The 20,184-nt window shown below is 43.6% G+C and overlaps 2 protein-coding genes across 3 annotated transcripts in view; one reads left to right on the forward strand and one right to left on the reverse strand.

Moving 5' to 3' along the window:
- Positions 1-12,660, reverse strand: part of LOC308318852 (teashirt homolog 1-B-like) — a 48,216-nt gene extending 35,556 nt beyond the window's left edge. The window contains exons 1-3 of one of the 2 annotated variants that reach the window (XM_080768526.1): positions 12,611-12,660; positions 10,647-10,794; positions 9,808-10,454 (exon numbers count right to left, since the gene is read on the reverse strand). In XM_080768526.1, coding sequence (XP_080624652.1) covers positions 9,808-9,847 — 40 coding nt within the window. In that variant the 5' untranslated portion in view covers positions 9,848-10,454; positions 10,647-10,794; positions 12,611-12,660. Of the gene's footprint in view, positions 1-9,807; positions 10,455-10,646; positions 11,394-12,610 lie in introns of those variants that run through there. The other variant, XM_080768525.1, reaches the window with a different exon arrangement.
- Positions 11,603-16,563, forward strand: LOC308318853 (prostaglandin reductase 3-like). Its single transcript, XM_080768527.1, has 2 exons — positions 11,603-12,420; positions 15,275-16,563. The coding sequence occupies exons 1-2, from the start codon at positions 12,104-12,106 to the stop codon at positions 16,206-16,208; spliced, it is 1,251 nt and encodes a 416-aa protein (XP_080624653.1). The 5' UTR covers positions 11,603-12,103; the 3' UTR covers positions 16,209-16,563.
- Positions 16,564-20,184: the final 3,621 nt, after the last annotated feature.

Genomic DNA, 20,184 nt, shown 5'->3' on the forward strand with positions numbered 1-20,184 from the left:
GATGGAATATGCGCAGGTTTGATAATCGCTCCGAGCATTCTTGGTGCCCGTGTGAGACAGAGCAAGGGAATAGAGAGAGAAAAGACAGAAAAGGGGAGAGAGAGAGAGAGAGAGAGAGAGAGAGGGAGGGAGAGAGAGAGTGGGTGGGTAGGTCTGTATTGGAGAAAAAAAATAAGGTGATGCAGAGTTGCTATGAAACAATACAAAAAATGGATTTCACTCCGAGGGTTGCCTTATTTAAAACAACAGATATGCAAATAGAAAGGCAAGAGGAAAAATAACACTGATATTATCTCTCCCGTGCAGTTATTTTCTGTGGCAAATGATTTCTAGGCAGGAAATACCAAAATTGTAACTCCCAAGTGAACATGCAAATCCGTCCAGCGTGTATTCCTGGGTAGTTCTCTCTAAAGCCTCTCATGTTGCCGGCGTTCTTCCTCCTGCTAACGATTGAACATTCTCATGTTTATTCCACGTCTGTGCCGAGAATTGTACGTGTGACAGAAACTAACTAATAAAAACACCTTTTGCGCCACAGTCGCTACGGCATGGCGCGCTACACAGCGCCATGTATTGAGGTATGTTACTATAAATGATATGCCATCGCAATTATGAAACCTATGGCAGAGGATATAAAGGTCTGTTGAATGTACGGGGAATGGTAGAAAACACAACACCTCACAACGATGTGAAAGTTAAACTGTGTTATCACTGCTGTGTGCCCTTTTAATTCATTTTACACACACACACACACACACACACACACACACACACACACACACACACACACACCTTTACTAGCTGGATCAAATGACAAGAAAACATCATACCCTTTGTTGTACAATATAGGACAAATGGGAAATTTTAACTGCATGGCCCATGACATCATTTCCCTTGTCCCTTCTCCTCTGCACAAGGCCTGGCCTACAGCAATAATGACTTGGGAGGTATGCTAGCTCTCTGTAGCAAGCAGCAGCCTCTGCAATTGTTTTCTACTGTACATTAACAGTACACAGTTTTAAATCGATCCACACTTATCAGAACTGAATTTAATTACAATTATGAATTTGGTGAACCTCTGCGAATTAAAACATTGCGTAGAAAATATACAATCTACCAGCTTGTTGCATGTCACGCTGCAATACGTTACTGAACTTGTGTTGTAATTTCTGACTCGCTGTACTGCTGCTGTAGCCTACTGTCGCACGACATAAACCAGGGTTTATTCTTTAACATTTTCCGCTCTAGCGCAGCCGCGGGAACGTTGAGCCCAAAAGTGTTGTGTTAGCCTGCGGTTAAGGGAAGTGAGCCTTCAAGATCGGCCATGGCAACTGTTCATTTTCTCACTCGTTGACCTCAAGTCCCTACTTTGCGATGTGGAATAGTGGCTGCCGTCAAATAGCCGACAGAGTGAATAACAGGGGATCAAGGAAACGGCATTTTGGGCTCCAAAACGAAACGCTTGGTCTCCGTATCAGCGAGACAGACAGCCGGGGGTTGCAGTCCAAAAGCTACAGTACTAAAAGCCCAAGATACCTCACCCCACCGCATGCACATACACACGCATGCATAGACACGGGCACAAAGGCATGAATATAATATGCACGTATACACACACACTGCAAAATACTTAAGGCGGTCATTTCAGTCAAAGAGTGTAAAAATGGGTCCCATGTGATGTGGCAATGTAACACCCACCAGGACGCTCGAGTTAAATTAGCACCCAAGATTTTACATTTCACACCCAACCAAACACACACACACACACACACACACACACACACACACACACACGTATATTATTCCCTACCTGTATGCTATTAGTAAACATAGAAATGCTAAGTTGGTATACGGATAACCTCCACAGACAACCACATCACCACAGCCGGGAAGCGAAAAGACACCATGATCACTAATACAGAGTATTGATCGCTGAACTGCTGTGTGCTGGTGTTTAAAGGGTGGGTGCATGGCTGTATGAGAGGGGTCTAACAACACTGACAAGGGTAAAGTGTTATTTCTCTCACACGCAGACAGCTGGACGAGGGAGGGGGAGGAGGGACGAGGGAGAGGGGGACCACCCCCCTCCCCCCCACACACTCCACCAGGCAGTAATTCTTAATTGACACCTGTCAGGATAATGGCGGCAGTCACAGCTGCTGCGGGAGAATTTGTCCATCGTCCCGTTCATCTGTCAGCTCTAATACCCGTTCGAAAACTGAACCCCCCCCCCCCAAGCTCCTTTCGCCACTGGACACGGATGCACGCCCCCTCAGCTTTCCCCAATCCTGTCCTTCCTGTCTACCCCCCCCCTCCCCCCCCCCCGCCCCACACACACACACACACATCCCCGGCGGTCCTCTCTGTCTCCGAGTCTCTCCTATGCTCTTTCCCTCCCCTGCATTTCCCTGACGATCTCCCCACGATGTGCTAATAATTTAAAACAATACAAAGAGAAAGAGAAACGACACACCGGCGTCGTTTCTGTCCAGTTTTCTGGCCTTTCTGACGGCAATGTCGAGAAAAACAAGGGTTGACCACGCAACGAAAAGTAAGAACAGGAAAAAAACAAGAGGGAGAGAGAGATTATAAAGTATTTATCCAGAGGAGACGGGGACGTGAAAGAAGCTTCAGAGAGGAAGAGAGCGATAGAGAGAGAGAGAGAGAGAGAGCGGGGAGACGAGAGGGGAGAGATGAGAGGTATATATACACGCAAGAGAAAGAGAGAGGGGGTAGAGAGAGAAGGCTGGGTGTCCCTGGGTAGGGCTTTGCTCCTCCACTGTAGCAGGCCCATCTCGTTTGTCTGTTTGTTTGTTGGCATCAAAGAAGTGCCTCTCACTCCGCACAGCCCGTCCCTTGCTAACTGATGTAATGAGCGGGTAAAGCTACATGTTTTCCTGTAGCCGAGATATTCAAATACTTATTAGACAAAATATTCCGTAATTGCTCATCTTTTATTGATGGACGCAAACGTGTTAAAATTTGCAGGCTCTCCAGCAGACTCTCTCTCTCCGAACAGCAAGGAGAGAAGGCCTCTGGAGGAGGAGGAGGAGGAGGAGGCTCACCGCTGATCAAGAGAAAACATTTACACTTCTGCAAATCTAATGCTGTACTTAAGAAAATTTGAGATGTCAATTTCTTTCCTCTAAATGTTGCACGACCGGTTCTCTCCTCAAACGCCTCCCCTCTTATCTTCTCACGTCTCAGATTATGCTTAAAGAATTTAATGAAACAACAACAACCTATGAAACATTTTCCACTAATAAGCTTTTAGGTCTAACATGCCCACTGTACATTACAACAAAATGTAAAATTACTCAGCATTTAACACAACTATTAGGAATTAATCACTTTTAACAGAGGGCCGATAACAGCAATGTTGCAGGGATTTTTTTTGTACGAGTCATAGTTAAATTTCCTGACACTACACTCTACAGCACAACAAACTTAAGAGCTCAGAGACATTGGGGGCATTAAATCCTTATTTGAGGGAAATGCGTTTTTCAGAGGCAGTGAGGACTATTCAGGCTGCTTGTCAGGCCAGTCCCAGAGGGCTGGCGTCTCTCTGTATCAGACTTGATTTTCTTTCTCTTGTCTCATGACTTGTTCCTGTTTTTTTATGAGCTGTAGGCAAAGCAACAAAATCACACATCTGGTTGCTTTAATGATATGATTCGCCATCATACTAAGCCACCTTCATTATGACCTCCCACGGTGACATGCTAGCTGCACTTAAGCTTAAGGTGTGTGTGTGTGTGTGTGTGTGTGTGTGTGTGTGTGTGTGTGTGTGTGTGTGTGTGTGTGTGTGTGTGTGTGTGTGTGTGTGTAAAGTGAAAGGGTGACTGTGACAGTGTACTGCTGATGGCAGCAGCACGCCCCGAGGGCAGCTTAAAAGTGAGACTGGCCTGGAAAGGAAACGGTGAAGGGACAAGAGGGACAAGAGGGACGTTTGGGGCAAAACTATTGGGGTGAAAATAAAATAAAACACATCCGCATCAATGCAAATAGAAAAGACAAAGCCATTCAGAGCACAACGGGACACAGCTGAAACCTCACTGTGATCTAACAACCACCCTATACAGCAAACTCTGGAGCACTAGCTTAACCAACGTTCAACCTGGTGTCCCCATGTTCAGAAATGTAAAATACTACTAATAATAGCAAACAATAGCCGATCTACAAGCTCACAACGTGTCACGCTGCAACACGTCGTAAGCTTGTAAATTGGCTATTTTGATAGCCATTGTACGATGAATAATAGGGCTTAAGAGGTTAGCTCCCAGAGTTAAGCTAACACTCCGGGGTTTGACTGTGCATAAAGCTTAATATACTATAACATATACTCCTATAGGCTACAAAATATAACACACAAACTAAGGCGCACACAAGCATATACACGCAAACACAGAGGTGCTCGGGAGAGCGAGTGTGGAGGCATTAAAAAGAGCGAAGCTGAGCATGTTTGACCTTTGACTGGCTCAATTCCCAGATGCAAATTTAACTATTAGTCTCAGAGGGTGGCACAAGAGCAAAACTGGCTATCGACGAGGCCGATCGATGCCACCTGCTAACGACACAAGCGCTCCAATTAGCGTAACCTCTAGCGAGGCACGGAGAAGACAGCGCCTGACCGCCAAGCACACACCGAGGCAAGGGCTGGGGAACACACGACAGAAGGAAATAATAAATACACGCTGTGGAGAGGATCTGTGTGTGCCTCAGTGCTGCTCCTGAACATCCCAGGTTCAGAGCAGCATGCAGAGGGTCTTGCTGCCGTTACCGAGGCGGTAATGGTTGTTAGGAGTCGTATTTTTACCACTGTGGGAAGTGGAGAGACAATGAATGCACGGCCCCTTCTCACTCGTCGTGCAGGGGCTGAGTAAAGAGTGTGGTTGTTGTTGCTGCTACACTGGCTAAAGTTAGTCATTCTAGCAATGCTAAGTTAACTCCGCTGTGCTGCGTTGATCACTGAACGACAGACACATGCATGCACGCGCTGTGCATGAATTATAGCACACACACAATACTGTTCTAAATGCTACATTTAATAATCACACACACACACACACACACACACACACACACACGCACACACACACACACACACACACACACACACGCACACTTAAAAGAAAAATAAAGTTATTAGTCCTTGGTAGCAATGCAAAAATATCAGACCTAAAAACAAAGTCTTGGACAAATATGTGTTGGACTTTCAAGCCTGAATGCCATTTTCTTTGCCAAGACCAAAATTCACCTTCTTCTATTTTAGTTTGTGTTTTTAATGTAAAAGTATTACCAGTAATAACAGTGTTGTAATTTTCCCGTCTTTTGGGGAGAGGGGAGCAGTAGGCTACAGAAGGCCAATACAACTCCAGCAACGTAAAAGTGAAAAGTACACCTAGTGCACACTGGTGCTCCTCAGGCCGTTGATTTAGAGCTGGGAGCTACATAAATCTCAGCTAGCTGATTATTTCGAGGGGAGAATATCACATAACAGCATCGTCAAGTAAGAGCACAAAGGTCGCTGTGTAATCTTAGCTACCCCGGGCATGCTAAACCATTAATCCCTGGGCACTGGGTTTCTCCAGCTCAGAATATACTGGGAGAACTTCAACAGGCATCCAGCGCACGCCATAATGACCCCCACCGCCACGGCGACGAGTGGCGTGACATAAGCTTTCATATACGAGTAGCGCCCTCCTACAGCCAAACGGTATGGAGGAGACCCTATCATGGTGCAGTGTGTGTGTGTGTGTGTGTGTGTGTGTGTGTGTGTGTGCGTGTGTGTGTGTGTGTGTATATGACTGTGTGTGTGTGTGTGTGTGTGTGTGTGCGTGCGTGTGTGTGTGTGTGTATATTCAGAATCAGAATACCTGAGAACAATATGTAAAAAACCCTCAATACTAAAAGCGGAATTTCTTACAAATAAAAACTATGCTGTTTACAGGAATGGCCTATACTACTTCCCCTTCTATACTATAGAATGCAAAGTAGTATTATCAAATAAAATATAGTAGCTTGAACAGGTCTCAAACAAAATATGTTTGTTAAAGAAATATTCCAGATTCCATGACAAAAATCATAAACTCTCCCGTAACAACATCCAACTTTAACAATGTAACAATTCTTCATGACCTTGTAAAAAGTGCACACACACACACACACACACACACACACACACACACACACACTTTGGACAGCGGAGCGAGAAAAAAAAAGGTAGTGTAACATTAGAACATAATAAATAGGGGACACACTGTAGCCAGCGCCATTCCATGCAGAGGCTAAAGAAGTGGCAATTCTACTGGTTCTGCCTGCTTCTGCCAGGCCTATGCTATGTTCCACGGTTAAGAGCAGAGGGTTTTAGTGAGGTCATTAACTGGCATTGTCTCCTGACATGATTAGTCAGGTAGCAAAGTCCATTTGTCACCTGCACAGGCAAATTGAGTTGGTCCTGCACTAGGGGCTATGGGGACTGTATAATATCAACTTGATTACATCAAGGCAGCTGCGGACTTGACACCTTACTGAATTTGTCAGCATTAATCGTTAGGGCCTGTCACAAATCCATCAGCGGTACAGATAATTAGGGTATCTCTCTAATGAAGCCGAGGGGAAGCAACCTTACCTTTTTTTATCTCTTATAATTAACCACTGTCTTCCCCAGGAAAAGAGCTGCGTGGTATTTTCTTTTTATATATACCCATTTCCTCTAAAGACTAGCAGTGTCTACGATGCTAGCTGGCCTAGAATGAGAGACAATGTCACTCCAGTTACAAAATGTGCTCATCTTTCCTGGACTCGTCACCAGTAAAAGAGACTTATTAAAACACAACAGTGGGGTGTAATCTGTAAGGTATACACGCATGGGGAACATCCTGGCACATCATGTGCATTTGATGGTATTTGCTACTTTGAATTTCCACTAAAGGTTTGAGAATAAAAATTCCAAAAGATGAAAATAGATCTAAAGTACATTATCGTTATCGCCAATGGAACAACAGACATAACATCTAGACAAGTAGACACAATTTGCATCACTCACACACACACACACACACACACACACACACACACACACACACACGCACACACACACACACACACACTAGTACGGTGAGTGTTCAGTATTTAAAAAAAAATATGAATGAAACTATGCAAAGCCAAAATTGGAAATGTTTTCATGTAACTGCGAAAGGTTAGCTGTACTCTATTTTCGCGTACAAGTACATTAATTAAAATCCATGCCCGTTGAGACGTGAATTTAATATGGTCTTGAAATTCTGGAAGAAAAATAAAACAATAATATGGTAATACATTATTGTTGCATAACTATGATGGAAGCCTTTGACTTTTTAACATTTTCTTTTTCCTGCTGTATAATTTGTAAAAGTGATAGACCATATATATACTAATAGTGTGTCTTTGGTCTGGGATGACTGTTTACTGAACCTGGCTTTCAAACATTTAATAAAAACAACTCAAATACTTAATCACCTAAACCGTATACTTAGTTGACCAGAGTCCCTACTAGGCCCACTCGTGTTTTCGCTCTACACTTAATATCTTCGCCAAAAACAACTCTTAAAGCTCACAACTCATCACAAGCATAACACGTTGCGCGTTTGTAGATCTGCTATTTCCACGAGTTTTAGCCCCAGGACGGGGGCGCTATAGGGTCCAAGCGGTTAATATTCGCCAGGACAAAAGAAAAGGCCAGGGAGGGGGAAAGGGCACCATTAAACCTCGCAAGACAACTCCAGTATACTGTTGGGAGTTTTGGATTCACTGAGCCCCTTATTTCCATGCTTACTCCCACCATGAGCAATTTCCTCTCTGAGCAGCGATACAAAGGGGAAGACAAGACACAGGTCAGTAACCGTTCCCAGTAGACCATCAGCCTTGTGTGTGTGTGTGTGTGTGTGTGTGTGTGTGTGTGTGTGTGTGTGGTTATTTGTTGCACTGGGAGGGGAGGGGGGCGTATGGGCGTTATCTCTTACCAACTGTCATGTTTGTGGAAGAACGTAAAGCAGTCTGTTTGCCAAGCTGTGATTGACCATTCCAACTCATGATGTGCTCAACGACAGGCCAAATGGATCAATGGAGTGTGCGTGCGTGTGCGCGTGCGTGTGTTGTGGAGAAGAGACCAGTGGGGGATCAAGGTGATGCCATGTGTTAACGCTCACATCTACCACGAGAACGAGGAAACATTACTCGGGTCCCTGCAGCCTTGACTTGGTTCTGCCTTCCGTGCCATGTGATGTGATTTTGTACCAAAATCGCGAGATGATGATGATGGTCACAGAGAGAAAGAGCAGCACCATATATCTAAGACTAAAGTCTTTCTTCCCCACTGTGTGCCAGAATCATGTGAGCTCTCTGTGGTAGAAAGAGAACGCACACATGCACACGCGCACACACACACACACACACACACACACACACACTCGCACGCTCACGCACACGCCATAGAGAGAAAGAGCACTGGTTGAATGTTCTGCACAGCCATCCCACACAGCTCATCACTGGCTCCCATACTTAAAATGATAAACCTGCAGAGTTCAAAGTCTCGTGTGCCTGGCCCTCCTGTTCGGTTCGCTTTGCACCCCATATTTCAGAATCCTCTTTAAAATTCTATAACTGTCTTTTGTTCACTCCAGTTGTTAATGCCCAACTTCAAAGGCTCGGCCTCATTAGCACAGAGGTAGAAACTCCTGTCACTCATTTACATTTTGTTTAAAGGGTTGAGGGGGGGAGACGAGAGAGAATGGAGTCGAAATCCAAATCGCTACACGTCAACCTTGTCTGACTTGTGCCCAGCGCCAAGCCAACATCTGCTTCTATCAGTTGGCCACATTGTAAATATTACACTTCCCTACAGGTGTGGATATAGATATCATTGGCAGAGTAAAATGTAGGAAGAATGTGGGGAGAACTTGGATAGGAAGTTAATACAAAACAATACCTTAAGAGGGGATGGTAAGTGGTGAAACATGTAACTTTACAGAAAAGGAGTGCTTATGGGATTAATTATTTTTTTTGTATTTTTGTTTTATATTCAATAAATTCAAGCCTTTAATCAGCCTTTTGTATGTCCCCCTAAAATCAAGAGAATTACAGATTTCCCCTAAAATTACAACTTTCTTTTTTGTTTTAATTCCTAGTTGAGGCAACAGGGGTTGTCCTTTGACTGGCTAAATCTGTCAGAAGCATGCATGTCTCCATGGAGAGATTTATTGATGTTTATCAGGGATGAATAGATCAAAGGCTGTCACATGACAGGCGATCAATCACGCATCAAATCAAGGATGGCAATCCTCTAATAAAACAGAAAAGAAAGAAAACCGGCTCTCACCAGTTTTCTTCCCTTCTTTCTGAGTCAATTATTCATCATTACTCACTCTTGGACCTCAAAAGGACTCTTTTATCCCCCCATAACATGCAATTTAGCTTATTCAACCAGTCTAAGAGAACTTTCCGTGCAAGTGAGAAAAATCTTACAGTGCCATTGAATACGCTTTGTCTATGCGCAGTGGTGCCAAACGCCTAAAAAACATAACGGGTCAAACAACCAAGTTGCAAAGAATAATAATAATAATAACAATAATAATAACCTAATTGAAATTGAGTTAAAGACTGGACGACAGCATGCAAAGCACCAGTACACAATGGGAGGTCAAAGGGGAGCTATTTTGATGTTGTAAATCTAAATAAACAAGTCCACTGCACTATTATATCGCCTGTTGGGAAATGGTGGGTGAAGCCAGGAGAGGCGTGCGCTTGGCTCGGGGTGACGGGGTATACCTGCTGATCGTCGCGGGTCTTGCTGCTTTCTCCTCGGCATACTGACCGTCACTTTCCACGGTGCTTCTCATGCAGGAATGACAAGAAGAAGTCAATCAGTGGAGAAAAATCATCCCGTGGCTTGATCTCGGAGCGAACTGACAAAGATTTATTTTTAAATCTTATTCTTATTATTCTGGCTCTGTCTTTTTTCCCCCTTTTCTTTTCACTAATTGTGGGATTTCAGCAACCCGAGTCCACACCTGAAGCTGTTACAATACAGATATTGTCCTGTCCTGAATTGTAATAGGCCAAAAAGCGGTTTTCGGTTATTAAAAAGATGAAAGAATCTCGCCAGTTCCTGACATGTCTATCAAAGATCATCTTTCGTCATCTCTCTTATGGCAGGGGGGGGAGAAAAAGAGGCAGAACCTCGAAGCCAAGTTTCAGTCACTCCCCTGCTGCCATCGGGAGAGGAGAGGAGGGAGGGGGGGCAGAAAAATCACTATCTCACGGTGCTACTTTGTTTCACCTTCGCACCACCAAAAATAAATAAACTCAGATCGTAACAAAAACAAAATAAGTCCAGTGTTGAGGGCGCGAGCACCTTTGATGTGTAATCCCCGTGCTGCCCACGGCTTGGTTCTTCTCTTCTTTGAGCCACAGATCTGAAACGAGAGAGAGAGAAACGGGTAGAAAATAAGACAGGCGGTTAGATGGTTAATGTCAGTCCGTCACCACGCCACCTCGCTCAGCCCCCGGATCAAGCCTCACCGACAGCGGATACTTTTCTCTTCCCAGCCCCGGCGTTGAGTCGGTCGGGCAGGGGGGGGGGGGAGGTTGGGGGGGAATCTACTTACATTTTTTTTTCTCCAAGAGTCGTGGAAATTCTTTTCACTGTCGGCCGCCGCTCATCTCATCTCATCTCATCCAGACATTATAATGTAATGCGGGTGGTTGATGTGGTGGTGGTGGTGTTGTTGGTGGGGCGCCTGCCCTGCTTCTTCACTAAAGAGAAACAAACAAGATGCAAGGCATCCACCCTCGAGAAGAGATCGACATGAACTAATTTCTCTTCTGTAAACTCCAGGGAGTGAAGCCGAGGTCTCGTCTGTCTGCTCGCTCCCGGAATATATAAAAAAGAAAGCAGCCCCGTTGGTTGAACGCAGTGGATCCAGAAGCGTTTCAGACAGCCTCAACTGATAGACAGACGCATCGAGTGGCTTTTCCTGCTCCATTTTACTCCTCCCCTCTCGTACGAGCGTCACCCTGACAGTAGAGCCTACCTGTCAATCTTTTTAATTGTCTTGTTTTTCCCCTCAGCCTCAGTGCTTAAAAATCCAAACGACTGACAAAAGGAAGCCACCGACCGGAGCCAGTATACGTGCGACGATGTCAAATTCACTCTTTGTGGAAAATAGGCCTATTGATAAATCAAGTTTATGGGCAAACTTTCGCACGGCAAAACAATACATATACGTAGGTTATTATTACAACAACTTTGACATTTTCTATAATAGTGGACATTACCGTGCATAATACATCTATTCTACTAAACCCTGCAGATCGAGTTGTACAAAGCACTGACGCTGAAAATAGTGCATTATTAAAGACACCATGTTTTGGTTGCAGTTTTTTGCTACAGGGCTGCAGGTGTAGTAACAGTGATTCCCTGCGAGTACATGTGCATGGGCGCACTCTCATGTTTTGGCAACACCGTTTCCAAATGGAAAAGCGTTATGCGTCTGAAAGCTCAAAGAAACACGTGCTTTTGGATTATTTTTGTTTAAATATATTCCACGCGTTTGACTTTTAGGGGGCGACCAGACTGCACCGCACGCCGTTTGCTGATCGGGGGGTGTTTTTTAATGTGTTTTATTGTGGGAGTAGTTTACTGGTTGAGCATATAATAGAGATGAGGATTGATTTGTTTCACCTTACTAGGAAGTGAGTGTCGTGTCCGGGAAGGGGAGGGACTCCAACGACAAGAAGTCTCCCCTATCTAGCACTGTGCTACAGTACAAGGTTGCACCGATGCAACATTTTAATACGAAATAGCCAGATTCTAAAGGTCGTATTTCATTCTTAAGGCATAGAATCTCTCTGCGCCACTGCGATCCAAATTATAATTTTAACCGCATTCATTTGGCGTGCATACACATGGCCTCTAAACCCTGCCCGATGTGTGCACGAAGAGGATAGATAGCACAGGGGGCTAGCGATAGTACATTATTATTACTGTTGCAGCAGTTGTAAATGCACATCATCATCATCATCATATAGCCCGTGAACTTTGTCCCCATCGTCGCTTCGTATAATGTCCAGCTCGTTGTTGTTGCTGCGGGCAAACGGCAGTAGGAGGGCGCTTGTTGCGGTGATCGGCGGCGGGGGGCGCAGAGGAAGAACCGACGCACTTTGTGGTGGTGCTGGTGGAGTTCATTCGGTCGCGCCGCGGCGCTTCATTATAGATCTGTCATACTCGGCGCACTTCATGGATTTCAAAGGATCCTCCATACCCAGCTCCATGAAAAAGCTCGTAGTCACCAAGCTTAGTCAGGATTTCAAAGCGGCCGCTTGTTTGCAGACGGTTCCAGTCCCGACACCTGGCGACGGGGACTTGCTTGTAAGAAATCGGTAAGTTTTTTTTTTTTTAAGGCGTAGAAATTGGGTACAACGCTCTCCTTTTTTGTCGCTGCGCCTGCGTACTTATGGATCATAGACGGACTTATGGCGTGTTATGAAGATATTTAACGCCTCTCTTTGATGTTGTGGATCTGTTGTAATTATTGTTAAGAAGTTGTTGGGAAAAAAAAGGTCCACTTACCTCGATTTAAACCATATCCTAATCCTACGGTGACAACACCTGCGATCATCATCACAAGATGGAATAATACGTGAGGAATAGCCTACTACTGTATTCCAAGTTCCGCCCCTACATTTGTCTATCAATCCATCTCGGCATCTCGCTCTGTCCTGTCTCCTTACGTAACGTCACCAACCTGCAAACAGAAAGTCATCGGGGGGTACATAACAGCAGAGCAGAATGGCACGAATTCACGAGGAGAGATTGAGAGATGCATGCAGGTTTGCATGCAGGCGTATATTGCTGCTGCAGAAGCATCACCCATATCAGCCACAGTTTAAACAGCCGTGTAGTTGATCTGTACCACATAATTGTCTCTCATTTTGTTAAATAGGTTTACACAAATTCACATTATTTATAATTGCTACTCAGATTCACACTGTAAAACCCTGTGTGTTAATTTAACTATAGGAATGAGTACATTTAACACAGAGGATTTTACCGTGTGTGTTGCAAATCAATACACGTATTATCAGACCAAAATACGCATGACAGTGTTATTATGCATGACATGCATGTGAACGGACACCTCTGACTCTGACCCAAACCCTTGGTCTTGCATAGCATGCATCAGTATTGCATGCATGGAAATGTGATATGCTCATTAAAAACTAGTAATAAGAATCAAACCTTATTTACCTAAAGAAGGAGTTCTGTGGACCAGGTTAGCAATCACATTATCCATTACTTTTAAAATGTAACTGCTATTATAATGCTAAATGATATACATGTATGTTGTATATACATATACGGTTCCTAGAGAAAACAGAATGCTCATCTAAAGGGTTTTCATAATGAGAGAATGCTGGGACAAGGAATGATGTGGCCTTTAGTTTACAGGCTTGCTTACACCTTGAAAAGAAGCAGTGCTGACCTGTGGTAGTCTGTGGTCGTAATCTGTAGCCAATCCCTTTTTTCCCCCCATTTATTTTTTTGGCCACCTATTGGTAGAAATACATTATAAACAAATGCATATAGTTTTCGTACTCTTGTATCTGCAATAGTTTAATGACCCACAACTATCATGGTTGTCATTGAAACAGCAATTACTCAAGATACATTCCTACATGACAGGCTCTCGCATGTATCCCACCCTTACACTTGGTCAAAATTTATGTTATTTATATTGCACAACACATTTTAATCAAGCCACATAAATATGTCAACAAATGCATAACCTACACATGGGACATCGGACATGGAAATGTCATCAATGCTTTTTTATAACGGGGCTGTTTTTCATTGCGCTGACAGCCTAAGTAGTTAGGGCAAAATTAACCGTTCTTGTAGCATTTTTAAATGGCACATATACCCATGACCGTAAACCCTTGCGTAATCTTCATAGCCACTGCTCCCCATAAAGCAAAATGACCCAGTGACCTTTAGGAACTAATGCAACATTTCTTAAGTGGAACGCAGGCTAGTTATACAATAACACGTCAACCATCACTGAAAACTTCAATAGCGCTTTTCCCCCCCTACTGAGATGTACACATCTATTGGGTTTTAATGATGGGACCGCAGTATATTATAGTTTTGAGAAAAAAAACTGTAATGGTAATAGAGAAATAGCTACATATGTATTATGTGTACTCATCAGAAGAGTCCCTCCTCCTGTGTTAAGAATTATAAATATAATTGAATTTATGTGTGGAAAAATTGTTTTCTTTGTACAAATGACTGTAATTACCGTTACGTCTGACCAAGACTGTTTTCTATGTGAACTGTAAAAATGATTAACATAGTGATGCTCCCCCCCCCCCCCCCCCCCCATTCAATTGACTCCCAAGTGTGTGTGTGTGTGTGTGTGTGTGTGTGTTTTGCATAAGGAAATTGAAACCATGAATAGTCAAATCACAATATGTTACAATAATAATTTGACCCAAAGTTTGCAACTTGGCTAAAGTATATTGGCATTATCAGTGCTCAATGTACAGGTGAACATACACCATGACACAAGCATGCATTCTAATTTCTGCTATAAAAGAAAGTTAATTATTTATTTATACGTTCATATACCACATGGGAGTTTCTTTCCTTCTTTTTCCTCCTCTGTGTTATCAACGGTAGATGTAAACAACAAATTTCATGTTGAGGCAAGAAACAACAATCCACGATTTTAAAAATGCAGTTTGTTCTGCAAGTCTCTGAAGACAATGAATCATGACATCATGCAATGTGTTTTGTGATACAAGCCTTTGCCTGTCAGTGTAGGAGCTTTTCTTCAAGAGAACAGCGAGTCATTGCCAAAACAAACCTGTGTGCTTGCACCCCGTGGTCACACATGGTTCTAGTGAAGGAGTCTCAAATGTTGACCTGATTGATTGTATGATATATTTCCTGTTGCTTCATTACGTAAAAAAAAAGAAATATATTGTGAATATACTATGGTGCCATAGTCAATATTATGATCACACATATTGTGTGTGTGTGTGTGTGTGTGTGTGTGTGTGTGTGTGTGTGTGTGTGTGTGTGTGTGTGTGTGTGTGTGTGTGTGTGTGTGTGTGTGTGTGTGTGTGTGTGTGTGTGTGTGTGTGTGTGTTGTATATTATGTGTATGTATTTTCTGATCTACGTATATTCCTTTATTGACCCAGTGTGTATTTTATCTGTGTTTCCATTGCAGTTTTGTTGGAATCAACGCCTCTGACATAAACCACTCTGCAGGCCGGTATGACCCCACGGTGAAGCCCCCGTTTGATACCGGTTTCGAGGGCCTAGGTGAGGTGGTTGGCCTTGGCCTCAGTGCCAGCTCCCAGTACACCGTCGGGGACACGGTGGCCTACTTCAGCAACGGGGCCTTCGCGGAGTACACAGTGGTGCCAACCAAGGCAAGTGTGCCAGTTCCCTCGGTGAAGCCCGAGTTCCTGACCCTGCTGGTCAGCGGCGCCACGGCCTACATTGCCATGAAACGTCTGGGTGACCTGGCCAAAGGCGAGACTGTTCTGGTCACCGCGGCCGCCGGGGGAACGGGACAGTTCGCCGTGCAGTTTGCCAAGCGGGCCGGCTGCCACGTGGTCGGGACCTGCTCCACCGACGAGAAAGCGGGCTTCCTCAAGAGCATCGGCTGTGACAGGCCCATCAACTACACCTCGGAGGACCTGGGCCAGACGCTGCGGAGAGAGTACCCACGAGGCATAGACGTGGTCTACGAGTCGATAGGAGGCAGCGTCTTCGACACGGCGGTCAACTGTTTGGCCAAAAAGGGCAGGCTGATTGTAATCGGTTTCATTTCTGGGTATCAGAGTGCGTCGGGGATCCGGCCGGTCCAGGGGGGTACGCTACCGGTCAAGCTGCTCCAGAAGTCAGCCAGTGTCCGGGGCTTCTTTCTAAATCACTACCTTGCTGACTATAGCGAGGCTGTGGGTAGTATGATAAAGATGTTGGCCAAAGGGAAGCTGACGTGCGAGGTGGACCACGGGGACCAGGCACCAGAGGGGAGGTTCGTAGGCCTGGAGTCCGTCTTCAGGGCCGTGGACTACATGTATGCTGGGAAGAACCTGGGGAAGGTGGTGGTGGAGGTGGCGCCACCCTCCTCCGTTAATCACAGCAAGCTGTGACGCACCAACCAGACTGCTAACGCTGCTGTCGCTTGCTGCTGAACGAGTCACCTCTGTGCATATCGTAATAAGAGTGATTACAACCGTTCATTACTGTGATCATCCAAGTTTAAATGACTACTGTGCAATCTTTGTGTACCTCACACCTTGAAATAGTATTTTTTTTACAATGCTGCTAGTTGACGATATAATTCTGAATGTGTCTTTTTGACCTTTATTTCTTTTGTAAGATGAATGTCGGTAGAAAACCAAAAGCTCAATCATTTCAGTGACTGAAAGTTGTTTCTGCCTGAATTTATCTCCTGCTTTGTGGAAGATCAAAAAATATAATAATAAAAACCACAATTATTTTCAATTATTACACAAAGCGTTGGAAATGCTTCTCTCTCTGTCTCACACTCACACCACTACAGTATGAGTTTAAATATATATTTTTAAGTACAATTTAAGTATTCATATACCTGTGTCAGAGCTTCTAATTCTTATTTTCTCTTATGGGTCCCGTTTTTTATTTTTAAATAATTTGAGTCGATATGTATTCCTATGATTGCTTGTAGCACTCTCAAGCACTTTATATACCCATAAATATTTTATGATAGACTTCGTTGTTTTTCTAATAGGCCTTAACGTTGCTGTGCACTTGTCAAAAGTGAGCGCCGCTCCAGGTGTGCTTGGTATTTCATTGCCTGTTTGTGGCTGACAGAAACGGCATTCACATAATCAATCTTTCCATTCACATGCCCCAAGCTGCACATAATAAAAAAAATTAGTCCAGCTAACCAGAACTTGGGCTTGAAAATACCATTAGTTTTCCTCCCAACAAGCAGAAAACCACTCATACTAAATGTGCTGTGCAATGCCCTTTGACACTATTCTTTTTCATTTCCTTTTTTATGTTTTTAATTTCTTTCGGAGACACGGGGGGGAATGCGCCACTTAGGCCCCAGGAATGCTAGTCAAATGACTGTAGCTGCTTAACCACATCACAAAGGAAAACATTGTCATGACACTTGTAGAAGAAAAGGTGATCTCCCTTACACAAATAACCATATTTGGATGAAAGGGTGGGGACACCAGAATATTTATATGGCTTGCTCTTTAATAGTTTTTAAGTTAACACATTCATACTTTAGCCCAGTGATACTCAACCTCAGGCCCGCGGGCCACATCAGGCCCGCGGGACCATTATATGACTGGCCCACCAATGAAAATCTAAAAAAAAAGAAGAAAAAAAAATCTGGAAAATGAAATAAAAATAAATAAATCTGAATGAAGTTATCTTTAATTACATTATTATAAGTAATACTATTAGAGTTGTACTATTACTCGAACGAAAATAAAAGCTTGGGGGGGGGGGGGGGGGGAAGATGCAATGCAAATGAAAGACATATACTGTGTATCCCTATTCCCTGACATAATTTTATAGCTAAACGGACAGAATTCTATTTTATTTGAATGATGAAACCCAGCTGCCATTAATAGTTGGAAATGGAAATGGAAATTGCGGAAATGGTGGAAATGGAAATTGCGGAAAATGCGGAAATGGAAATTGCGGAAATTGCGGAAATGGTGGAACTGGAAATTGCGGAAATGCGGAAATGGAAATTGCGGAAATGGTAATTGCGGAAATTGCGGAAATGGTGGAACTGGAAATTGCGGAAATGGAAATTGAGGAAATTGCAGAAATGGAAATTGCGGAAATTGCTGAAATTGCGGAAATGGTAATTGCGGAAATTGCTCTTCACTTATAGCTAGGTAGATTGTTTTATTTTACTCAGTCAGCCATATCACTACTCATTCTTTTTCATGAAAAAGGTCATAGCTGGGTAATCTATTTTCAGGCAAATTGTGTTTATTGTATTTTATTTTACTCAGCCATAACAATTTATTTTCTGTTAACCAACTTGCTGGCTGGCAGGCAGGCAGACAGCTACTCATAGACAGGCAGACAGACAGACAGCTACTCATGGAGAATTGGACAGGCAGGCAGTCAGACAGACAGCTACTCATAGACAGGCAGACAGACAGCTACTCATGGAGAATTGGACAGGCAGGCAGACAGCTACTCATGGAGAATTGGATGGTTTGGTTTGGTTTGTTTATTTAGCATATAATACAAATAAATGACAATAGCATATAAAAGAAACAAAAATATAATGCAAGGAAAGGAAGAAGCCTATAGGCTTATATGGAATCCTTTCCTAAAGGAAGAGGTTATTGTTTTAAAAGATTAAAAGTTCATTAAGAACAGTACATAAATCTAGAAGTTGTCAAAGGGGGGCAGCTGTGCAGTAAAGAAAATAAAAACACAGACTGCACAGAAAACAGAAATAAACAATACAACAACAAATACACAAAAGAAAATATAACACATCAAGGTAAAACATGAAATCTACAGAGACGAAAAAATAAGATATTTCTTAAGATGTTTTTTGAATATTGGCAAGGATAATGAGGATTTAAGTGAGGCATCTAGGGAGTTCCATAGATGAGGGCCTCTAAATTTGATGAAAGATTGATATTTGGACGTGCGACAATAGGGTAATTCAAAATGATCTCTTTGCCTTGTGGTACAATTGGACAGGCAGGAAGGCAGACAGCTACTCATAGACAGACAGACAGCTACTCATGGACAATTGGACAGGCAGGAAGGCAGACAGCTACTCATAGACAGACAGACAGCTACTCATAGACAATTGGGCAGGCAGGCAGACAGCTACTCATAGACAGACAGACAGCTACTCATGGACAATTGGACAGGCAGGAAGGCAGACAGCTAATTATAGACAGGCAGACAGACAGCTACTCATGGACAATTAGGCAGGCAGGCAGACAGCTACTCATAGACAGGCAGACAGACAGCTACTCATGGACAATTAGGCAGGCAGGCAGACAGCTACTCAGACAGGCAGACAGACAGCTATACTCATGGACAATTGGACAGGCAGGCAGGCAGACAGACAGCTACTCATAGACAGGCAGGCAGACAGCTACTCAGACAGGCAGACAAATAGCTACTCATGGACAGACAGACAGGCAGGCAGGCAGGCAAAGAGGTATAATGTCGTAATTTTATCTACTGGCCCCTGGCCCCTTGCCATTTTTGTAATGTGGCCCACAGGTAAATCTATTTGAGTATCCCTGCTTTAGCCATTGAAAAATAGCACATCTACAAGTTCATAGCGCGGCACAGAGTGCCGTGCTACGAGCTTGTAGATATGTTATTTTTGTGAAAATGTGGAGCAAATCTTTGAATACGTATTCTTTCAGAGCGAACATTTTTAACTAAATCTTTGCTTCTGGGGGGTCTCTGGAAGAACATATTTTGAGATGGGGGTCAGTGGCCAAATACAGAAAATTCTGGCGGTCCTTGACATGAAAAAGGTTGAGCACCACTGAAAACTTAGAATTCAGAAGCCTTTTTTTTTTAATCGACCTCAGTCCAAAATGGGTTAAAGATGAAGAGGAATTCATCTTTTTTTCTTGAAAATCTGTGGCACAGTGGTTCGTAAATAAGTGCCTCACAGGCTGGCAGTCCCGACTCCTAAGGTTCAAACCCAATCTGGGGGTCTTTTTGTGTTCGCATAGGGTTCCTCCCACACCACAAAAAAAAGAAGTAACAACAATATGCATGTTTAGGGACTGGGTGGTGCTGCTGTGTTCAGGCAACCTACAATATAAATAAAGGTCAGTCATAATAATAAAATGTTAAAATGGTCCGTGTTGTATTCATGTACTGTAATGTATGTTAAAGCAAACACCTGTTCCCGTCTGGGAGGGAGGGCTACGGCGTTCATGCTCTGTGAACATGATAATACCTCATCCAGGTGGCCGCTCAAAAAATAGCCCAGTGTGAAATACGTTACAGGTGTGACCCCAGCATGCAAAGCTGCTATCATCGCCAGATTGCGTCGGATATCAGAAAAAAACACACCGCCGGGCCAGGGCTGTTTGAACAAACACACTTATTTTAACT

Source organism: Protomyctophum bolini, assembly GCF_963924005.1.
Source record: "Protomyctophum bolini genome assembly, chromosome: 7".
NCBI classification, from domain to species: Eukaryota; Metazoa; Chordata; class Actinopteri; order Myctophiformes; family Myctophidae; genus Protomyctophum; species Protomyctophum bolini.

Coding starts and splice junctions, on each gene's coding strand:
- LOC308318853 (XM_080768527.1), top strand. CDS start 12,104: ATGTCCAGCTCGTTGTTGTTGCTGCGGGCAAACGGCAGTAGGAGGGCG. Junction 12,421..15,274: donor GACTTGCTTGTAAGAAATCG/GTAAGTTTTTTT, acceptor TTTCCATTGCAG/TTTTGTTGGAATCAACGCCT.